The sequence below is a fragment of the Ischnura elegans genome, chromosome 10 (genome assembly GCF_921293095.1).
Source record: "Ischnura elegans chromosome 10, ioIscEleg1.1, whole genome shotgun sequence".
Lineage (NCBI taxonomy): Eukaryota > Metazoa > Arthropoda > Insecta > Odonata > Coenagrionidae > Ischnura > Ischnura elegans.
The window spans coordinates 18,388,098-18,412,089 of record NC_060255.1 but is presented as its reverse complement, the minus strand read 5'-3'; the positions used below and the strand labels follow the sequence as shown (position 1 = coordinate 18,412,089).

At 38.7% G+C, this 23,992-nt stretch overlaps 2 protein-coding genes and 1 long non-coding RNA gene across 3 annotated transcripts; all 3 read right to left on the bottom strand.

The window, feature by feature from the left end:
• Positions 1 to 943: 943 nt before the first annotated feature.
• LOC124167061 lies at positions 944 to 4,441 on the bottom strand. The gene is made up of 4 exons (XR_006866599.1): positions 3,337 to 4,441; positions 1,814 to 2,060; positions 1,639 to 1,701; positions 944 to 1,342 (listed from the first exon to the last, which is right to left on the bottom strand). It is a non-coding gene; the product is annotated as an uncharacterized LOC124167061 (long non-coding RNA).
• A 1,100-nt stretch (positions 4,442 to 5,541) lies between these two features.
• On the bottom strand, positions 5,542 to 7,629 carry LOC124167059. Its single transcript, XM_046544838.1, has 3 exons — positions 7,386 to 7,629; positions 7,054 to 7,212; positions 5,542 to 6,179 (listed from the first exon to the last, which is right to left on the bottom strand). Exons 1-3 carry the CDS (start codon positions 7,620 to 7,622, stop codon positions 5,883 to 5,885), a joined length of 693 nt encoding a protein of 230 aa, XP_046400794.1. The 5' UTR covers positions 7,623 to 7,629; the 3' UTR covers positions 5,542 to 5,882.
• Positions 7,630 to 10,753: 3,124 nt separating this feature from the next.
• LOC124167126 lies at positions 10,754 to 15,428 on the bottom strand. Its single transcript, XM_046544923.1, has 6 exons — positions 15,365 to 15,428; positions 14,773 to 14,963; positions 14,510 to 14,689; positions 14,282 to 14,420; positions 13,955 to 14,120; positions 10,754 to 10,820 (listed from the first exon to the last, which is right to left on the bottom strand). Exons 1-6 carry the CDS (start codon positions 15,426 to 15,428, stop codon positions 10,796 to 10,798), a joined length of 765 nt encoding a protein of 254 aa, XP_046400879.1. The 3' UTR covers positions 10,754 to 10,795.
• Between the last annotated feature and the right edge of the window lie 8,564 nt (positions 15,429 to 23,992).

The window sequence follows — 23,992 nt, the reverse complement described above, 5'->3', positions numbered from 1 at the left end:
ATCTACTGTAATTACAATGTACATGTTATAAAAAGCGTTGATCAATAAGTCGAATAATGAACGAAAGCTGATAATGTTAATATCTCCGGCGATCATTTGTCTTAATCACGCATACACGGCGATTGCCGTATATTTTAGGTTTCGATATCCTTCTACGGCAAATTTTAACTAAGAGCGATATTCGCGTTCGTAAAGGAGCCTGAAATATTACTGAGAGGTCGTACGGGGGAAGCAATAACTAGATTCGCGATGTTTTTAGTTTCACGATCAACAGCGCCACGTCATTTCAACCGTTCTTGTATTCATTTTTGTAACTCATTTAGACGAATAAATAACCTAACTTCATATTGCTCCAGTCGGGATTTTCAAAACAAGTCGAAAGACAACTGCGTAAAATCAAGATTAGCGGCCTCTTTGGGGCTGGGGTTATGCTGCGCAAAATCGAAAAAACTGCGTAAAATCAAGAAAAGATGTAAAATCGAAGTTTCACCATTGGAATTCCCTATGCTTTCCGGGCGGACTTGAGTGTCGCTGCGTAAAAACGAGACTTGATGTAAAATCAAAGTGCGTAAAATCGAAGTTTTACTGTATGTATATATTTTGATGAAAATTGGTAGGACGATAGTGTTCTGTAGGGAAAGCAAAAATGTGAAATTTGCTGAACTGAGAAACTTATTGAACGAAGATAGCTTCCAAAATTCCTCTCCGCAACCATTTCCAGAACATCATGGCATCTGGCTGCAAGATTATGGGGATGACCACTGCGGCATGGGCGTACCCAGAGAGGGGGCAGGGGAGGCAGCCTCCCCCCTAGAAGAAAAAATTCAAAAAGTCTTTAAGCAAATTGAAACGTAAGTATTCAACAAATTTTTAAACCCAAGAAAAATGATATAAATTAGCATAAGATATGTAACTAAAATAAAACTATTTTTTCAAGGAAATAGCCTCATAAATCCCCCCTCGTAATGATCCTAGGTATGTCCTTGTATTGCGGCAGCCAGGACCTTCCTCCTCTGATGGATGGGATTTGGAAGAAGAGAGAGAATTGTTTGGTTGATTATTCCAATAATATTCTTTACTTTGGACACTTGAGATAATGTGCACACTACTAAAATTAAAATGGCACTTACAAGGAACAATCCAAAATTTTTCCAATTTTCAGTCCCTAATTTCATATGGTATTCTTTTTTTGTGTCATAGTAGCCGTAGTACAAACATTTCTTTGTACCAAAATAAAATTATTCGAACAATGTTAAATTTGCTTTACTGGGAATCTTATTAAAGTTTATCTGATTATTACTGAAGTTCATCTTCATCGATGTCGTCCACCATGTTGTCACACCTGAAAGTAAGATTTCTTATGGTGGGGACAAAGATAACAAAAATTGAACAATAAAAACTTACTACTAGCAAAATCAATCTTAGATTTGGAAGGAGCTGAGAATGAGCAATGCATTGTTCAAAGAAATTGCCTAACCATACTCAGGAAACTTTACCTAAAAGTTAGAACAGTTGCATATTGTTCTCTTCCAGTCACCACTGTTAAATATACTCATGAGCGATTTCTTAACAAAATAAAGCAAATTAATATATTGGTAAATAAACATACCCTAATATTACTCTGAACGTTTAACTTACATCACAGCATAACTTGGTCCTTCATCATGGACAACACCTGTGGTATCCCTCAGTCTCCCTGCCCTGAAATTCATTGGGATATTAATACAGAACTCATGACTATCAACAACCACACCTACTGGAGAACAATAAAGCATAGGCAACACATTTTCAGCTACATGTAATGAATACTTACGTGTGCATCTGAAATGCAGATCCAGGACTTGTCCTAAGCAGCCTATAAGGCACCCTTTTTAGGAATTCAGTTCCTACCGATGGTGAGGGGACGCTTACTTGTTTCACAGAAAGTATTTTATTCTCTTCGCCTCTTATTCCATCTTGGAATTTTTTCTCCTCTCCCCTGCCCAGATGCACTTCAAGCCGTTGGCTGGTCGGTAATCTCTGAGGGCCCCGAGCTTAGGGACCCACCACAATGCTATCTTCTATCATGAAGGTTATAAAAGATGTAATAAAAAAGGCTCAGATTAGGCACTTGAACAAAAGTTTTTTTGCTATTATAATTAACGTTTTCATTGGTTGCTTTACTTAATACATACTCAGCGAAAAAAAATCAAAAAAATAAATAAAAGAAAGGTGTCAGAAGATAAAAGATAACCTGATGCTGTTTTGAAAGGGTAATAGTCGAAGTTTTCTAGATTTCAATGCAGTTTCAAGGTAAAAATTCCACTAAATAGACAATATAATCATATTAAATTGTTAAATTTTACATGTGGAATTCTCACTTTTCATAACATTTTTTCTGAAGAAATTTATTAAGCTTTTATTAACTTTTATATGGTTTTTAAGAGCCAGAATAGCGGCAAATTCCATTTCCAGGCATTTAATTTCCTAAAATTTTCTGGGGATGGACCAATGAGTCCCCTCGAAAGAAGGGCTCATCATGAGCCCTAGCCGAGGGCCCCTAACCACCCCACATCGCCCCTGACTTTAAGTCGGTGGAGACCAATTCTTCTAGGTCGTTCATTTCATTTCTGCCGTTAGGATAAATGATAACATTAAATGAAATTGAAAATTTTCCACTAAAAATAATACGTACCACTTTACTGCGCGGTTGAATAACATGAAACCAAGGTTTGGTATGAAAAAAGATTAACCTCTAACTAGTAGAGAACAAGATTTCTTGCTCAGATCGATTTAAAATTTGGCACATGCCCAGAATAGAATATATGCATCGTCCATCGTCGTCTGGCCTAAATATTTAAAACTATCGCCAAGAGTTTCAAGAGAACTTTAGAAGCCATCTGGAACTGCTACAAAGCAGTTTGCATGGTGTACAAATGAGTTCCTATTGGGTGTTCGACTGGTACAAATCAGTTCCAAAACAGGTGAACGAGTGGTACAAATCAGTTCCAAAGTTAATTCCAAATGAGTTCCAAAGGTTGAAATTATGTTCCATAGCAGTTTCCAATGGAAATTCAAAGCAGTTCAAAATGTGTTACACATTAGTTAGAAAGGTGTACAAATGAGTTGATGACATGGTAGGACGCTATGACGTCATGAACTGCTGTGTACCGTGTTTCAATTCCACAGCAGTTCGAAAGCACTTACAAATCAGTGGAACAAAGCAGATATATGACAGTTCCAAATGGCTTACACAGCAAAACATTTTCCCTGAGTAGTTCCTGTACTCGAGTATTGCACACTCGAAATGAAGGTAAGAAAATATATTAATTAATATGTACTCATAAAATTAATTACCACAAAACAGCTCCAATGAGTACTTCTCCAAAAGTCCTGCTTCTCGGCTACATTTCATATTTGTGATTGCTAGGTCCAACTCCTCTGATATTTTTAGTTCACGGTATACTGCAGCGGCGACTTCGTGATTCCACTTGTTTAGAAAACAGACGCAAACATAGAAATACCTTCTCTATTCCCGTCAGCGCCGAGGAGATCTACAAGCCCAGCTTTGGGGACGCATTTTCCCTCTATTATATTTCTCGAAGAAAATTTTCCACCTAAAAGAGCGGCCATGACGCCGAAAGATAAAATTACCTTACCTATCATTTTCCTATCCATGAAATAAAGGGTGGAAAGTAAAATGCATGAGGAAAGAAAGACATAGGACTGAGGGAATAAATTGAAGTTAATGCTCGAGAAATCACTAATGGAAGTGATAGCTGGTGATGTTGGAGTGAGATGCTGAGCTGTGAGAAAATAAAATTAAGTTACGTAAAAGTTTAAACTTGACAGATAAAATAAAGAGTTGTGGAGGATTCAGAGAGATGCGAAAGATCTATTGGATAGGTATTATTGTATCAAGAAGACAACAGACGTAAGGTATCACCACAAGGCACAAAGCAGCAAGAATTCAGCATTGTGAATAAATTATAAACAACATCGCGCAGCTTACATTTTTCGCCAGGAGTTGGCATTTCCTGGGCTGGAATTCTGAAAATTGAAAATACCACAGTTGTAGCAAATCCTAATGAAAAGGCAATCAATTCCGCAGAATGTAAGCTGATATTTATAGAGGATAAGCAGGACTCAACGGACATCGGAAGCAATGAAATAAAGGAACAATGGCAGTAACGGACCCTCTCAACAGCATTTTTCAGACTGCAAGAACGCAACTGAATTCATTTCCATTCAAATTCATGATCCATTGAAGACAACGCGCAGGTAAGGATCGGTTGCACGGATTAGCAGCCAGTGGCGGATTAAGGGGTTGTGAGGAACAAGAAATTCTGGAAAAATTGTTAAGAGGAAATTTTAAGGTAGATCTTCAATACGATTTTGTCGTTCACCAGCTTCACGGAGAATATTTTTAAATGATTGATAAATATTTTAAAGCCACTTGTATACCCATATCAGACCTCGTACCCCTTCCCCGAAGCAATCCACCTCCCCACCCCAAAATAATGTGGTCAATCCGCTGTCCTCAAGATCAGAAGAAGAAAGTCAACGCCAATCTGGGGCCGTATTCTGTAACTCCAAACCGATAGGTGCGGCACCGATTCGTCGGGTGCGATGTCCACCGACTCCCGGTAAGAAGTCGTGCGATTCTGTACGAACCCGGTCGGTGCGGCACCGACGAGAGGACGGGAGATCGTCGGTAGCCGTACCGACAGCAAAAAGGTGTCGGTAAAAAAAACCCGCTACACACGTTCCGACCCGATCACCCGACACGACCGAACTACCCGACCATTCCTGTCGGGGCCAGCTCTACAGACGTCCCAACCAAATCACTCGACCCAACCCGACACGACCAACTTACCAAATATTCCTCAGTACACAACGTGATCTCGTGGAGTGAAGTTGATTCTGGGTTGTGTTGGCCATGGCTCCGCATTTTTCCAAAAATCAAAAATTGGGTTTGGCTTTAGCCAATTTGGTCCTCATCGAGGATGTAAAAAAAAAGAGAAGAGTATGGGCGAAGAAGTGGCTGCTCAAGAGACGAAGTTTCACACACATGAATTTACTTAAAGAATTGGATGGAAATGATTTCCGAAACTATTTGAGGATGGACGAAATGTGTTTCATGGAGTTGCTGAGCAAGATCAAACCTCAAATTTGTTAGAAAAAATACAGTTATGAGGGAATGCGTGAGTGCAGAAGAGAGACTTGTGGTGACGCTCCGTTATTTAGCCACTGGAAGGTCGTTGGAAGACTTGAAGTATAGTGCTGCCATATCTCCACAACTGTTATCAAGAATAATTCTAGAAACTTGTGAAGCTATTTACAACAGTCTGAAGGAATACAGAAAGGTAAGTACAATAAATGTATAGTAAAATATTATTTATTACCATGAAAAAATTCCAAATTTAAATATAATAATCTCTTAAATTAATAATTACAATCAATTGCGTATACAGGTATACCACTGTTTAAAAAATCAGAAAATAGAACCTTTAAATTTATTACCACGAAAAAATTACAAATTTAAATATAATAATCTCTTAAATTAATAATTACAATCAATTGCGTACACAGGTATACCACTGTTTAAAAAAATCAGAAAATAGAACCTTTAAGAATATTAAAATTACATATTTGGAAACTGGAGAGTAGAGCTTTGTTGAATTTCTTCTGTTATCATTATTTGCTGAGTATTTTGATATGGGGTTTGGAGTGGAATGTGCTGAGGAATATTAATTTGTGTTGTTTGTGGCCTTTGATTGGAACTTGTAGAAGGGGAAGGAGTTCTGGGGTCTGAGGAATATTGGGTAAAGGTAGGGGAAACCGAAGGTGAATGTTGAGGGCGCATAGGGTACTGAAAATGCAATTGTTGTGATGGATATAAATTAATGGTGGAGAAAGGGGTGAGTTTGTTCATTTTCCCGTAAAAAAATTACTTCAGCGAATAATTTTTCCGCGATAGCTCGTTGAGTTGCCTCTAGTTTCTGCAGTTGGACTCCCAACGACCGACCGATGATCTCGCTTTCGCTTTCCTGGGTTGATAGCAGAGCTTGGACTGCGTCGATCATTTCCTCTTTTTTTTTGTCAAGACTTTTCCTAAATTTTTTTTTTGGTGGTCCTTCAACAGCTGGTGGTAATACAGTTGAGGTTGAAGGAGGTTCTTCGCCTGGTTCACAATCGTCCTGAAAATAATCATACGATTTTTTCATGTTTCAGTTGCCAACATGTGAAGAAGAATGGAAAGAAGTGGAAAAAGATTTTCGTCAAAGATGGAACTTCGATCATGCGGTAGATGGGAAGCATATCGCTGTTCAAAAACCGCCCCATAGCGGATCCTTGTACTACAATTATAAGAAATTTTTCAGTAAAATACTGTTTGCCATCGTTAACGCCAAGTATGAGTTCATGTATGTTAATGCTGGTACTAATGGATGCGTTTCAGACGCCACTATCCTGAATAACTCTCGCTTTTACAAGAAGTTGTCAAATAATTCACTTCACTTACCACTTCCCTCACCATTACCAGGCACAAATAACTCTGTACCTTATGTATTTCTTGGCGATAGCGCGTTTGGGCTGAACAAACACTTCATGAAACCTTACCCACTTAAAAATATATCTCACGATGAACGTATATTCAACTACCGACTTTCTCGTGCAAGGAGGGTGGTTGAAAATGCCTTCGGTATCTTAGCATCTAGATTTAGGGTGTTTCATCAAGCAATTTCTTTGAGTGTTGAAAAGGTGGACATAATTATTTTAGCCTGCTGTGTTTTACACAATTTCTTATTGAACAAAAACCAACGATACGTAAATGAGTCATCATTTGATCGAGAGGATGTTGATAACATCTCGTTTCAGCAAGGTGAATGGAGACAATTACCTTCACTGGTACCACTTTGTCAATCTACCGCGAGGGAACGATATGAAGAAGGGAATAGAGTACGACAAATTTTTACACGCTATTTTAATAACGAAGGGAGAGTGACCTTCCAAGAACAGATGATTAGAGTCGGTCTCTAAGTTTTGCATTTATAATATAAAATAAGTACTTACGGTAAGTGGAGTGTCGATGGTTTCGCCTTCTTCCTCCAACGTTTCCGTCCCACTTGAAATTTGTGGCTTTTCAGAGAGAAAACTCAAATATTGGTAATACCACAACTTTGGCACGTATACGTGGTCGCTAGCAGCCCCGGTAGTTTCACTTGCTGATACCTGTGGCGTAACGATAAAGTAATAAATGTCATTGTTTCATTATATTTCACATTATATTGTGTTCTATTCATTAAATTTTGCAGTAATAATTATAACTACTTTGTTAACCTCAAAATTCATAGAATATTTACTAATAAAACGAATGAATGAAAAGATTATTTATCATTTCTTACCTTTTTTTCTTCTCTTTTGTATGCCGTTCGCATATTCTCCAGCTTCTTCTTTAAGGTTGATAACGTTGCATTTCCACTTGAGGTTTTATAAATTTCTAGAAGGGCATTATAAGCCTCGTTCCTCCTATCCCTATTGGAGTAATGGTCATCCTTCATGTCCCATAAACACCGGTACTGTCTCCAGCACTCCAGCAATGCCACTGTCATAACTCTCTCTTCATTAGAAACTTGATCCATTTTAGCACAAAACACGACCTCCAACGACCAAATCCAGGGGTAGACTGAGTCGGGTCGGGATCAGGAGTCGGCCGATAACGGTACACACGTTGCGACGCCACAGAAATCGGGGTAGGGCGGTCGGCGGTTGGATGGTCTTGCAGGACCAACCGCCCGACCGTCGGGTCCGACTGTTTTCGTCGGGCGACAGGCCTACACACCCTCCAACTGTCGGCGCCAACGTAGTTGGTCCCGACAGTTGGGTGGTCTGGTCGGAACGTGTGTAGCGGCTTTAAGGCTACCGACTTGTGGGTTTCATGAATTCCACCGTGCGCATTGTACGTGTTTTTTTGTTTTCCACTCAACACCACTTGTCAACACTTAACGCATCACGTCATTCACTAGTTGAGTTGAGTGTTGGCGAGCTATGTGTGTCTTCCATTCTACATATACTTGATTTTGACATTTTGACATCTGCACCTCCTGGACTACCCGCAAGTATGTATATATCATCGACCTACGCACTCCCTGGAAAACCACCACGTACCCTGCATTGACCTCTCGCCCTTCTTGATTTCTCTCCGGGAATTGACATCTTGACCACCTCTACCTTCATTGACTTCTGGTGAGTGAAAAACAGTAAATTCATCGTTTTCAAAGTGAAAATTTCATTTTAAGAATGTATTCATCAATAAATTTGGGAAGAATCGATGTTTTACACTGAAAGGTTCAACTATTTGGTTGACCAGATAATGTCACTCATTGAATATCCCATGTATTTCAACTTGGATCTTGCATCTTAATTATTATGAGAATGTGGTACTTTCTGAGAATTATAAGTGAAATTTTTTCAACATTGTACGTTTTTGACAACCAAAACTTTAGCCTGATGGACCCTGTGGGCGCTTTGCGGCATCTCCGCAGATGGAGGAGAGAAAGGCGCCTTAGGCTTCTGAGGGATGTCCGCACCAACCTTAGGCACCTGCGGGATACCTCTGACCCTTTTCAAAAAAGCGAGGAAATTTTTCGCAAATTATACCGCCTAACTCAGGACATGGCAAGAGTCCTCATTGAAGAATTGCGACCAGTCCTTCCTGCTGGTCAACGTGTGACCCATATCCCATTGGAAACCAAGGTAATATCATTTTACACAAGGTAATATAATTATTGAAGTTGGAAATATACCATATTAATGCCAGATTACCTTTATAGGTCCTGTGTGCCCTACATTTTTATGGGCAAGGCAGCTACCAGCGTTCCACTGGAAGTGATAGGAATGTATCCCTGAGCCAGCCAAGCGTGAGCAGGGCAATTAAAGAAGTCACAGAGTGGCTCAATTCCCCACAAATTCTGGGGAAATGGATTGTTTTCCCACTGAGACCAAATGAGAGAGCAGAGGCAATCCTAAGGTAAAGAACTAACTTCAGCAATAATATGAATAACCTACTTTCATCTTATGCCGGGAAATAAGTTTTGGATAGGGCAAGTCAAATTATAATACAATTTTAATGTAACTAGGTATCTCAGGTGACTTGGCTATTGGCAACTGTTTTGTTCGTTATTGATCTGATTGTTATGCCAAGGAAGTTGATTAGTGTGTCATAATTAATACTTATACACAATTTTAATTAACAAATATGGAGTTGTCTCCATTAAAGTAACTTTGATTATTTGATTTACAACAATCATCAACTGATTTTCTCAGAAATTCCTCAATTGAATATTACAGTTCACCCCATAGAAATTCATTAATCATATTTTTAAAAGAAGTATAGAAATAACTTTAAATTTTGTGGGAGATGGTTAAAAAGCCTCACACCAATTTGGTTAGGCCCTTCTGCTGTCCCTTTGCAAATGTAATAAAGATAAATATCATTTAAAGTTCTATAATTTTATTCATGGAAATGAAAATTTCCATACAATTTATCCATTTTTCCCAAATGAGGAAAAGTATACACACAATGTACACTCACGGATGAGACAGTAATTTCAGATCTTCAAATACTGGCTTACAAAATTTGAAGCACATGGAGTGGTGTAGAAAACATTTGTTGTATGATTTCATCCACAAATTTTCTGGTTTCCCCCTGCCATTTTAGGATTGTTTTCATCAGGCCATCATGTCTCAGAATGTGGTCAACTAAGTTGTTCCGTCCTCTGCTTAAGGATTTTAGAAGACTTCTATTTTATCCCACTCTTCTTAGCAGTTCCTTGTAACTTGCAGTCTATACATTTTATATTCATCATTCTTCGGTAGCACCACATTTCAAATGCTTCCACTCTTGACTTCTCTGCTACTGTCATCGTCCAAGCCTCGCTTCCATTGAGAAACATGCTCCATGTATAGCATCTGATGAATTGTTCCCTTGCTTCTATGCTTTTATTTTTATCTGTAAGAAGATTCTTCTTTTCATAGAAGCTCTCTTTTCCTGCACTATTCTACTGAGTATTTCCGTCTTACTTCATCCATCGAAGGTAATTTGGCTTCCCAGTTAAGAAAACTCTCTCACCTTCTCAAGCTTATGCTTCTCCAGGTTAATTTTTGCCTTAACCTCCTCTCTTTTACTGCGTACTAATACCTTAGTCTTATTTTTTTTTTGATTTTCAGCTGATATCTGGTCATTGTCCTTTCCATATTTGTCAAAGTCTTCTTCAAATCCTTCTCAGTCTCGTCTATGAGTGCTATGCCATCAGCAAATAGCAGCACACTGATTTTTTTTCCAGGATATTGACACCCACAGTCATCTCCTTGATTTCATTTCATTAGCTTATTTTAGCAAGTATTACTTTAAAACAAAGAATGACTAGCTTACTTTGGCAAATATTACTTTAAAACAAAGAATGACTAGCTTAATTTGGCAAATATTACTTTAAAACAAAGAATGAGTAGCTTACTTCGCAAATATTACTTTAAAACAAAGAATGAGTAGCTTACTTTGGCATATATTACTTTAAAACAAAGAATGACTAGCTTACTTTGGCATATATTACTTTAAAACAAAGAATGACTAGCTTACTTTAGCAAATGATAAGTTAAAATAAATAATGCTTGCTTCCCTCAGCAAATGATACGTTAAAATAATGTGTGCTTACTTCAGCAAATGATACGTTTAAAAAAAATGTGTGCTTACCTCAGCAAATGATACGTTTTAAAAAAATGTGCTTACTTCAGCAAATGATACAATTAAAAAAACCTACTTCCTAAGATGTTGTTTTAACCTGAAAAGATAAAAGAGCATTCATTAATAAAAAGGGTTTCCACATTTCCAGGAACTACCAAAATGCAGGGATGCCTGGTGTTTTGGGGTATGTTGATGGCACCCATATAGCCATAAAAGCTCCAAGGGAGGAAGAGCACTTATATGTGAACAGAAAGCTATTACATTCAATTAATGTGCAAATAGTAAGTTACATCATTTTGCAATAGACAAATGAACATGTTATCGTGCATGGTTGGCTGACTTATGTCATATGTGGAACATCCTCCACTTTCAGGTTAGCAACTCAGATCTCAAAATTTATAATATTTTGGCGAGATACCCGGGTAGCAGCCATGACTCTTTTGTGTGGGCTAATTCCGCCATTCGCCAGAAGCTGGCAGAATTTTGGGCTACGGGTGAGAGATGTTGGTTGCTAGGTTAGTATTTCTTAAATTAAGTTTGTCATGAAAATTTCTTCAAAAATGAATCTCTAATTTCTGTGTTAAATAATTCCATAGGTGATACTGGTTATCCACATGAGCCATGGCTCCATACCCCAATTTTGGATGCAGCAGAGGGCACACCCGAGGCACGTTTCACTCGCCTTCATGTGAAGGCACGTTCAGCAGTGGAACGATGCATTGGATTGTTGAAGGGAAGGTTTAGATGCCTTCTCCAAGCCAGGAAAATGGAGTATGACCCTAGCAAAGTATGCCAATTTGTCAATGCCTGCAGCGTCCTGCACAACATGTGTATGCTGGGTGGAGTTCCATATGGAGATGATGAATTCCATATGGAGGATGAAATTGATAGACCACCGCCAGTGGAACAAGGGGCTAGGGCCCTGCTTCTAGAAGCAAGAGCGGTGAGGGGAGACATTATCAGACGCCTTCAATATTAGGTAAGTTTTGTTTCTATTAGTGATGGGTCGGTTCGATTCCTCGATTCTTCGATTCCTCGATTTTCGGCCAAGAACCGGAATCGAAAACGAGTACTTGCCAAGGCGAAAAATCGATTCCGATTCCAGTAGTACTTCAAACAACAAAATAAACGACCGCGTTTCCAACAGTCATTTGAATTTTCGCGCCACGTAATCGTAATAACAAAACACATATCTTCTTGGGATGTGCGAGTACTCGAAAATTCAAGTCAATCGAGTAGTTGGTACTCGACTCGAGCGTTTCGAGTCTCATTACGAATGTCGAGTCGAGTAGTTAAGGTTACAGTGCTTTCGAGGCTAGTAGGTCCAGCAATCTGGCGACAGGAAGCGCTATCATGAAACTCATGTAATAATGCAGTTTTTAAAGCCGATAAGTCATTCTAATGCCTTGGCCTGGTAGTTTCAGCTTGCCGAATACACTATAGTTGTCGACGTGGGCGCCGAATACCTTTACGCGAGCCGCAGCGGCCGATCGTCTTCCTACCCGGCGCACACTAGTCTGAAATCGGAAAAAGCTGGAATAAAGTCCAAAATGACCTTTTTGGGGATAGAGACTTGAAACTCAGCGTAAATACTCATAAATCATTGCCAAATATTGCTTTATATGCCATTTCACATAAATACGTACCTTTAGTGAGATACAGAGGCCCAAGCATGACCAATTTTTCAATGCCACGCGAGATATCGTTTTTCCTCAAAAAATCTTTGAATTTATCCAAGTGGTTTTGCGTTGGTGTGAGTTTTATGGAATATAAAACGCAATATTCCTTTGATCTGGCGCTTTGCCTATACTTTCAATGACTTTCGAAGAATTTGGCTCTCATCTGTCGGGTTTTACAACGCAAAATGGCCGACCCGTTTTTCACGTGAAATTTGACATAAAGTAGACATTATCTTTCGTTTACGAAAAATATAACTCGGAAAATTTGAACCACAATATAAAGTAGAGATTTCTAAAGAGTACTAATAAGAAATCTTGAAAAAAAAGTTTGCGACGAAGGAAATAAGAGCGATTTTTCAATCGCGCGTCAAGGCTGAGCTACACGCTGCGGAACTTTAAGGCTCGGTAACAGGCCGATTTTTCAAGTTTTTTAAAACATCAGTCTTGAAAATCGTCATTTAAAGCATAGATAATCGTCTTCATTGACTTAAAACACTAAACTGAGGATGTTAAAAAGGATTATGTATAGATCGACTTGACCATTTAGCGCATTACTCGAGTGAAAATACTAAGGATTGGATATTTTTTGGAACCATCCCACGCATAAGAAATATGCCTCGGGTATTGAAGTAAAGTGAAGAGATTAAGTCAGCATGCTTAAGAGAGAGAAAAAAGAACTATTTCCGTGAAAGGCAACAACCGATACCCTTTTTCCCTTTCCACCTTCGCCGAGGTGAGTCGCGCGGTAGGGGGAGTTTTCACACCACAAGGCTCTTGTAGCCTTTTTTATTACTGCGACCGTCCGATGTGATATTCATTTGTAGCGTTTAGTTTCTTTCTTGAACTTAAAAAAAAGCAAGAGATTTTAAGGTTGATTAAATGACGTGAGAAGTATAGCATTTTTTTTGGCTCTACAAAACTAAAGTTTAGTTCTATAGTTGTTCGCTTCGACCACTTGAATTCCATGAAGATTCAAGATCCAAAAAATCGTTGATATAATTTTTAATAAAAATTCCAAAGTCTCCGAAATCTTGCAATTTTGGTGGGAAAGTACATGCCCAATAACACACATGTGTAGCAAAAGGCAATTTTCTGCAGGCAGTAATACTATAACATGGAGACGTCAAAACCTGCTGGCTGAGCATGTAGAATAATTGGTTTTTCTGCTTGAGAATTTGAAAGGGCCAAATATTACATAGATTCATATACGTAGTATGTAATTTTTATTACAGCTATGAAAATTTCTGTACTCAGGTATATTCTGTTTTGAAATTTAGCTATTATATTTTAATTACATAGTAATTATTTGAAAGATGCTTTTGTCAACTGACTCTTTCACAGAGTAATATTTTTTAAAGTGGTTTTCTTGTTGCCTGGAATTAAGTGATATTTTTCTTGGAGCCTATGGCATCAGAATCGATGGAATCGGTATCGGTAGAATCGGAATCGAAATGTCAGAATCGGAATCGGGATCGGAATCGATAAAATTTTGGAATCGACCCATCACTAGTTTCTATGAAAGGTTGTTTAGCAGTCTAACTGCACTACTTACATTTCCTTCATCTCTGTCACAGATGCTGTGAGGATCTCCAATGTTCTCCTCGTCTCCTCAGAGTTCCTGGCTACAACCTCTACAGCAGATGCTATTCTTTGAATAGCATCTGCCATAGCCTCGCTTGCAGCCAGGGCCCTCTCCTCCTTTTCATCGAGATCCGCGTCTAAAGAGAAGGAAAATAAAATTCTCACATGAGCAACCTTATCACTGAAGCTGCTGTCAGGTAATTTGCCCAAATATTGACTCTAATCAATGGGTATCAATATTATGGTACATGACATAAATTTTAGAAGTCTTTATACTGACGATTGAACCATCACTCACCACAAATCCTCCTCTTTTTTGCAGGAGGAGGCATTCCCGAGGTGGAAGGGGTAGAACCATCTACGGTGGAAGCTGATGATGACGCCTCTCCCTCCTCAATGAAAAAGGGCAAGCTCCCATCGGGCATAACTGTCACAATCTGAAATGTGATAAAGTAAGCAAACTTACACCATAATTTATCAATTGGATATTACCTTCACTGCTACGATAAATGACATGGTGCCTCACCTCTAGGGGGTCTACAATTCCCGGAATGCCACTGACTGCCGTTTCCCCGATAAAAGCAATTGGCTTTTCTTCGAGGGCAGTCAGTGGCACGACAGTAGATGGCCCTCCCCCTGTCTGCTGGGCCGACCTCCTGATTTTCATGGCCTTCTGCTTAGTGTCTGATCTCCAGCCCATCCATGACTATGATAAAACAGGAAATACCATTTAAATACCTTTACGTGGTGATAGAACCACAGTTCGATTAATGCAGTGTTGAAGTTTACCCTTGACCACTTTTCGGGGGTTTTGCTCCCTCCAGTGGGGCAGGAATTGAGGAGATCTGTGAGCTCCCTCCACAACTCAGACCTCCTCAATCCTGCCTGCGGCCCACTGATTCGGCCACGAGCCAGGTCTGAATGCGCCAGCATAAATTGGAGCATTAACTCCCTCTGATTGAGTGATATCTTCTTAGCACCTGAAAAACGCATCAAGTGGAAGAAATTAAATGGGTAGAAACTTAGAAATAAGGAGTTTGTGCTAACCTTAAGGAGTCACCAATCCTCACAAAGCCCTTGAGTACAATATAACTCCTAATCTATGTTCTACGAATAGGATATGTATGAAAGTAAAGTAGGCTGGAGTAGAATGGCTATGAAAGGAATTATCCTTTTGCCCTTCTGTCCTCGACGTTCATTTGTATTACTAGAATTTGTATTAAAACTACAGATTTCACAGAAGACTGACTACCTATATAAATCATGTTCAAATTGAAAGGCTGGGAGCTCTATTCAGCTCTTACAAAAGGATATCTTTTTGCATGACTTTTAAATTTGAACTCTTCTTTTCTCCTGTCAGGAAGTGGCTGATGATGCAGACTTGGTTTCCTGAATTCAGGTTTCATCTTGTACACTGGGTTGCAACGCTTGTTCCATGTTAACATTTTTGCTAATTCCCAACTCAAACAATTGTTTGTACTTGATGTATCTTTGTGCTATATTCTCATCTCCTGTTTGCTGGCCCTTAATGCTTGTAAGCAATTTTCATGGCCACACTTGTTCTTTGTGTGAATTATTGTATTTTGTCTCTTTGAATAAACATATTGCTATGTATATGTTGTGGTTTCCTTAAATTTATTCATCCTATATTAATGCTATTAAGTATCTAATTTCTATAAATGTTCATTGAGCTTACTTTTCTCAGCACTTTTGAACAGAATAAAATTCCCTCTGAATTTAAAAAAATAACTTGTGTAACTTGTACATTTTGCATAGGCGCACCTTATTATGAATAGTATATTAAGTGGATTCGTGGTCCAGAAAATCAATATTTGTAATTCATGTACGAGGGCCTGTAGATATAAATGTATATTTCATGCATGGGTATTCAGATTTCTAATTTGTGATATGCGCGTATACATACATCTGAGGGAATTTTGAAGCACTTTTACATGACATAAACAGAGGCAATACGATCGTATTCCATCTTATACATATGTTTTTGGTCATGTATTTTTCGTGTATTATTGATGCAACACAAAATGTTGTGCTGTCTGGGACGGAGCCTCAATTAAATATTTAATTCCTCACAAATAACTTTCAAATTAAAATACAGATAATAATTTTCGCAGTAATTGCTGCATGTTTTTTTTATCTCCAATATGAGGAGACCGTTTGTCTGTCAGACCCTTGTGACCCTCCAGAAAAAATTCTGAATCCGTTCTTGCGTTCATTGATATAATTCAGAAGGAACTTTCTTAATGACAACTACATTACATAGGTATTATGGTATAGCAGCATCCGGTACCAATATGTATACATGACAATACGTCATAAAGGATAATTGAATTAATTCATTCCAACAACAACAATCTCCATCATATGCGAACTATATCCGATGTTGTAATATTGTTTCCTTCGCTTTTGTAGGCTGAGCACTACTGCCACATATTATACAAGATATTTTAACAAGTTATACAATATCAATTATCTTCATCTAAGTAACACCTTCCACAAATAAAAAGATTGATAAAATGACGAAAAAGTACGTACCGACTCCTTCCATTTTTTGTAGTTTTAGCGGGAATTGAACATTTTCAGTCTTCACTTTTTTCCACACTTACCTTTCATTGGTGGAGACACGTCAAATAACTTCTAAGTACTTTTTCGAATTCCTTATATTTTGGCAATTTAATTTCTAGTTTTGTATTATTAAGAACAGGTCTATTTAGTCTATTCAAACGGTTACCGTCTGACTTGGGAATTATTTTCAAAATTTATTTAGAGTATGGTTTACCTACGTACATAAATCAGGTTTCGGTATCATATATTATAATCACTATAGATTTTAAATGTTGTTACTTATTCCGATTCCAATTTCGGGACTTTGTCCAATAACATATAATAATAATAATTGTTTATTCTTACGGGTGTTAACCTAATGTACAAAAAGTGTTAAATAAGAATTTAGACATAGTGTTACATAATTAAGCATTATTTAACACGTTAAAAAAAGTAAACGGTTGCAAAAGAGAGCATGTGATCGGTATAAAAGTTATAAAATAACTTATACATATGTATGAAGCATACAAACATTAATTAGCATTAAAATTAACGCCGCCTTCTCATTAACTAATTTCTCCGTAATTCTTACACTTCCATTAACGCAATTTCATTATTATAAACAAAATAAAAATTCATAATTATTCGAACAAGTCTCAAAATATCAACACTACTTGCAAACAAGTACTATCTCTTGTTGACAGCCATGATGCCCTTTCTTCTGAAGACGCTTTGCACGCTTTGAATCATGGGAAAAGTCGGGCGAAGGATGCACTCCTCGATGCCTAAATCTGGCGGCCGCGTTAGCTGCCTAATTTCCCTCCCTTATGCTGGCTAACGAGTTGGGACATCCTTCCAAGATGGCGTCATGGCTAAATCCTGGAATTGGCATAGCCAAATGGCCAATTGGGACACGGCTCTAACTTCGGGTGTATTCGGCTTTTCCCTTTTTGGGAAGGAGGGGGAACCGTACCGACTGGTTTGATACCGACGACCATACTGAATCGCTGAATTTGCCGTCGTCGGTAAGGAAACCGTCGTCGGTACGGGTTGATGTGCCGTCGGTGGGCTGGGAAGGGAAACCGACCGGTGCGGTACCGACGAAATACAGAATCCCACACAGAAAATAAACATCTATTAGATATCTAGTAGATATCTACAGATAGATGAATAGTTATCTAATAGACATCTATCATAGATATCTATTAGATATATTATTGTCAAAATAGCAGCAGTTCTAATAGATATCTACGGTAGATGTCTATTAGACATCTACTGTAGATGTCTATCAGATGTCTACTGTAGATGTCTATTAGATATTTAATAATCTGTTTTATACTTATCTATATCTATAAAAACTTTTCTCATGCCTATGCTTGATGCAATTAACATTAGTGAAAAAATTGTCGCTGTATGATCAAAATGAAAACTACAAAAAAAATTCCGCGACATGACATTGAACTTGTGTTCCCCGTTTCATAGCAAATCGCGCTCACCACTACACCAACTGATCCTAGGGGATTGGAGCTATTTTGAAATAGTAAATGTCTAATAGACATCTATTAGATATACATCTATTCATAGATGAAAATAGACAATATATAGATATCTATTTTCCGTGTGGGATACGGCCCCTGATCCCCTCACTCGCAATGCAGAACATCAATGTTAAAATCGTGGCGTAATATACTACCCAACGTAACGTCGAGACCGATACAAAAATGTGTCCTTAAGACCTGGTCACACGATACATTAACTCGTACGGGTTAATGCCTAAATGTATGAACGCGCGATTGAACACGAAAATGCACCTTGTAACCTCAACTTGTGCGAATGCATGAACGGAAAATAGAACCTGTTATGATTTGGTTCATGCATTCGGACATGTTCCGTTCCGGTCCACCAAAATCGTTCACGCAAACGTACATTAACTTGTACGTGTTAATGTATCGTGTTACAAGTCCTTATGAATCGATTATAAACATACCTGATGTTAAAGACCCATGAGGTGCCTCGCAGCACACCGCATAGATGTAGATGCAGAGCTATCTTTTGCAGTTACAGCTGATGATCGTAGCGAAGAAGAAACCACGTTTCTCCGAGCTGCGCAATCCACCAGACGACAGAAAAATCTATCGTTGAAGTCTCCAGCCGGCTCCGGCCTCTCTATATAGCCTTGGTTGCCTATACGGAGAGTGGGGTTGGAGGGGGGATTGGTAGATAAGGGAATCTAGGGGTGAAGCAGGTGCGGAGGGGAAGGTGTGACGGGAAGGGAGGGGCACTGAGCCACGTGCTGGTGGAATGTACATACCCGAGGGTCGAATGGGGTCCCTTCAGCCCAGCTCCAAGCTTACGTCATCCTTATTATCCGCTAGATGGAGAGCCTAATGGTGCCTTCAGAGCTCTGCGTTGCGTCGACGCCACGGGAGCTTCCGCCCCGCTAGCAAATTTAGCCCTTCACAGATCTGCGTTGCGAAAACAAATGAAAGGCGAAAAGCGTCGGCTCCTATAAATCGGCCCGAGAGCATATCATCTTATGATTTCGAGCCAAATGCACAGTGCTTATGTTTTTTGTGCATTTTCACGTAATATTATTTTTTTAAATATTCTTCTTAAAAATTAATAGCATTGGAAGTTAATATGGCGACCATAGAGTCGCTAATCATGTATATAGTGACTTTCCGATGCATTATTATGACCTTTAATTTTTATTTCCCAACTCGGAATATACGAAAAATAACAAATTACATACACTCAGTGAACATGATTAATGTGAAAAGTTATCAGGAATATTTACTTTTGATAACTGTTGTTCAAACAGATTGTCCAAGCCATATTATCGAAATAGCTTCAACTGTGCAGATTATGAGGGCACAATTATGAACTATAAATTAGCATTTAAACGACTGTAGTCACCAGCAAGAAGCTCTCACGCTGTATTTAGCTTGTGACACCATTGACGGGTATATTTTATGCTAATCTATGCACCTCAGTGATTGTAATCTACTCTAGTGTTAATATTTGTCTTATATTGAGGAAAGATACGAAATATCTAAGCTTAAAACTTCAAAATAATTGTGAATAATAAAATAAATAGCATTCGTCGCTCCCATTGGAGCCACTCCTGCATAATTGTATACCTAAGCTTCCCATAAACAAACACCAATTCGAAATCGCCGGCGAACTGCCGCCTTCACGCAGAGAAAATCCGACGCGATCAGATTTTTCTGCGGCGACGCAGCGAGCTGGTGACATGACGTCATCAATTATCAAAGACGGGCTCTGATTGGCTCGCGAGCCGCGGCGCCAACGCAACGCCGAACTGTGAGGGTGCCCTAAGCTGACACGTATACTAGGATTTGGTGCGGGTAGTCGCCTTCCCTCCTCCACAAAGCGTTGGCGCTAAAGGAGGACGTGCAGCAACCAAATCTTAGGCTAACATTGAAGAACCCAACTTCGATATTATTATGGGAAATGGAAAAAGTAAGCTGATGAAATTCAAGGAGATGGATCTCATTAAAATCCTCATACTTCCTCTACATGAGGATTAAAGTTGACGAAAGATTTTCTATAAGCAGATTTATTGTTTTTTCTACTGACGCACTCAAAAGTGGAAAATATATTAACTAAGGTCTTGAGTGCAAGAACCAGATAATAGCCAGTTTTCGCAAAAGTTACATTTTCGTTATGTCCCCATCCAACGGTGGGCTGAAATCGAAAAAAGCTGGCCAAAAATGATTATTTTCACTTTTAAATTTGGAAATAAGGATTATATTTTCAAATTACAGAATAATCAGCGACCACAATACTGAAATAACTTTATTTCTAAGTAAATTTTATAAAGCAGGAGACGTCTGTCAATTTAGCATGAAATGATGTCAAAAAATGTTTCCCATTTTTTTAATCGACTGAAATGTTTTTGCTTCTGTTTCGTCATGTTTTAAAATTCCTAAATGTAAATCATTTAATGATGAATTTTAACATTTTAAGAATCCATTATAGTGAAATTTTTAAATTTAGTGACACTTTTTATAACTTTTAATTAAACACTTAAAATGCCCTATATTTCCCCCCTTGTCCCCATAAAATTGTCCCATTAAAATGTCCCCCTTCCCGCGTCCCCTTTGCCAGAAAACATTGTAATTTTTAGCAATGTGTTCAACGTTTTTTAAAATTGACATTCTACCCTCAGAGTACAAGAACCATTATTTTTCTCGTCTTTCTTGAATCTTCATCTTGGTTTATTATCAGATTCGTGCGCTCATGTCTCCAGTTCTTGGAGATAAAATGATAAACGAAGAGTCTATTGCCAAAGTAAGCTTATTCCTACACAGATCAGCCTCATGTAAACGCATTACTCTCGGTCAATCGGTCTTTCTTCCAGACGAAGTACTCGTTTAAAACTCACGCTGCCATCTTGAAATTCAAGCGTGTATGCAGTTTCAATATTTTTCTGCATTTCATACATGAAAATTTCCTAGGCTGGTCACTTAGCAAACCGACCGGTTTTGGAGATATCAATTCCTTTCATTAATTGGCTTAAGAGGATACACTTCTAAATTTCATATCAGGCAATTAGTAGCTCCATCCAATTTTATTTGATGAAAATTTGACTTCATCATTTTTTCATGGAAAATTTTAATGGTTCATTGATCATGCACTCTAATTTTTTCAACGGTCTTCAGTGCTAATCCTGAAATTTTAAAGATGATGGATAAAGTTATATTCAATTTATTGCCAGGAAAAAGAAAAGTAATAACCGATCGAACGAACGCGATATGTTCTACATAGGCTGCTCTATGTAGAAATAGGCTTCCGTTGAAAAAAGGTTTCTCGTTTACTTTTTTGTTTCAAAGAATTCCTCTCTTTACCATTGGCGAGAGTGGCAATGCATGAGGGCTCAGGGGAGCCCTTCGAGGATACTACACACCGGGGCCGGTAACCAAGCCAGTGTCTTATACGCCCGATCACCCGCGGAGGGGCTGGAGAGGAAGGAAAAAGGAAAAGAGGCGCCGCCGCGATAGGAGCCCGTCGACGCCTCTGGGAAAGGAAAGGTTTGGAAGGGACGGGATGAGGGAAAGACACCTCAACGCTATAGAAGCGAAGAGGGCCCTACTATTAGCGAAACCAAGCAAAGCCATTAATATACTAACGATTTTGGAGAATTTTCCTATAATGAGGAAAATCCATCGATCAAATCGTTGGATTCGCGAGAGTGGCAGCAGAAAAAACGATAATCCTGCCTTTCGAAAATCTTTTTCCGCCTTTTCTATCAAAGCTTTCTCTCCCATTTGGCTGAATTTTACGCCAGTCACGACGTTCCGCCAGTCCTTCATTGCTTCTTTTAATTAAACTTAAATATGACATTTTAAATACTTAATTCTTCATTTTCCAGGGACCCCTGCTGCGTTTGTGGATAGGTTTACTCCGTATCATGAGGACAGACGTAAATGAGCACTGAACAGTTCTTCTATTAAAAGAGAAAGAGTTGTGTGTGAGGATTATCCCTGATAGGTTTACCTCCGTAAATTTCGCCTCCTATTTTTCCTCCACTCGCGTCTCATTCCTCGATGTAGATATTTTTCTCGCTAACAGTAAATTTCACACCTCTGTACACATGAAAAGCACTAATAAACAGCAATATTTGCACCACAATACCTGTCATCCTGCAAATACCTTTCTCTCTTTCCATCCGTGTTCACAGAATATGCAACAATCCGGACTCCCTGAATATATTTATTTCAAATCTACACCGTGCCCTCCAGGGAAGGGGTCACGCGGAATCCCTCCTTCGACACAAAGTCCGAAAAAAACATATTTCCCAAAACAACAAGGCGAGGAAAATTCCTCACAGTCTCTTTCCCTATGCACGACCTTTTTTTCCGGGCGTGGACATACTGCGTAGGACTCTAATGCCCCGTTCACACTACGTCCTTTTTACGCCGGTTAGCCCCGACCATGGTTACAAAACGAGGTGTGAACGCAAGTTCCCGTTAACCGTGGTTGGGATTCTGACCACCGTTTTCCGACCATGGTTGGCGGTAGTTCATGCGTGTGTGAACGCAAGTTGGTTAAAAGCTGGTTAGAAAAAGAAGAAGGCCAAGCAGCAACGAAGTGGGATAGGAGGAAAGAAAACAGAAAATAAAGTTTCGAAGAGGAGACGGCCGTTATTGTTGAATTATATTCGTCAGAATTAATTCAAAGGAAAGTGCTATTGATTCATTCCGTAATGTGTTGTATAGTATGAGATTTTAAACCTGATTTAAGTTATGCGATATACTTTATAGTTCGTAGTGAATTAGCTATTAGCTCGTATTGTATTGTTACGGACAGATTGAATAATCTATATTAATATTTTGCTAGAATTAAGTAAAATGTGCGAAACTACCATAGTAAAAATCCGAAGGTCACAATGATTTTAATGTTTTGGTAAGAGTTCTTTGTCCCAGTTTGAAAAAGATCACTTATGCTCAAGCTCATCCTTGAACAAAAGTTCTTCCCATATCAATATAAAGTATCAGGCTAACGGCTAGTCAGATGTAACGATAGAAAATAAATTTAGAAACGTCGGGTGATACCACATATCGCAAAAATTACCACGTTCTCTCTCTTATTTCATAAGTTAAATTTCAACAATCGTCACATTTCTGCAAGCTATTCGTCCACATTTGAAGAAGAGGTAAAAGAGTTTTAATTTACGGTATAGCATCAGAGTGGATCATGTCCTTTGTCAAAGTCAGAAAACAATAATATCTAAGAATGTAATGCAGCGAAAAGTGTATCTCCATCCCAAATCACAAGTGTCTCAAATTGAGGCTCAAGTCTCAAGATTAGTCCTCGATTTTCTTCACCTACATCAATGATTTGTCGACACATCCGAATCAAGGGCAAGTAGTAGTATATGTTGTTGATATCAACCTAATTATCAGCAATATTCGCTTTCATTCGTATTAAATAGAGCAGTAGAAGAATGCTAGCCACACTATGGATGAAATGATTAGTTGGACGAACACATTTGAATTACCTTCTACGTAGCAAGGAACAATGATTGTCGACGCTGGAATGCAATCTTTAACATAAGCAGCTCATAATATGCACATATGTTTAAATTCATCATCAATATCATTGCGATTAACACATTAACACTTTTCCCTGCACATTCTATATTTCCTTCCAACAAGTTATTCGCTCTTGTCAATTCATTTTTCACTTTGAATTACTCTACCACTCATCAGATGTCGCCAGGGTCTAACCATGGTTGAGTGTGAACGCGCGTTGGTTCTGACGTCATCTTACGCTGGTTAAGAAAGATGGTAATGTGAACGGGGCATAAAGGACCTTTTCCCCGTCCTCTCGGGCAATACAACCACTTCTAGACTTTTCCCGCGATGCCCTTCACTCGTCTTCGATAGACAACCAAATCTGGCCAGCATCTTTAAAACAACTA

Excerpts from the sequence above, each read along its gene's own strand:
- LOC124167059 (XM_046544838.1), bottom strand. The coding sequence starts at position 7,622 with ATGGATCAAGTTTCTAATGAAGAGAGAGTTATGACAGTGGCATTGCTG. Across the intron at positions 7,213-7,385 it reads ACAAAAGAGAAGAAAAAAAG|GTATCAGCAAGTGAAACTAC; the intron begins GTAAGAAATGAT and ends GTTACGCCACAG. Across the intron at positions 6,180-7,053 it reads CCATCGACACTCCACTTACC|GACGATTGTGAACCAGGCGA; the intron begins GTAAGTACTTAT and ends GATTATTTTCAG.
- LOC124167126 (XM_046544923.1), bottom strand. The coding sequence starts at position 15,428 with ATGTTAACATGGAACAAGCGTTGCAACCCAGTGTACAAGATGAAACCT. Across the intron at positions 14,421-14,509 it reads GAATTGTAGACCCCCTAGAG|ATTGTGACAGTTATGCCCGA; the intron begins GTGAGGCACCAT and ends ATCACATTTCAG. Across the intron at positions 14,121-14,281 it reads AAAAAAGAGGAGGATTTGTG|ACGCGGATCTCGATGAAAAG; the intron begins GTGAGTGATGGT and ends CCTTCTCTTTAG.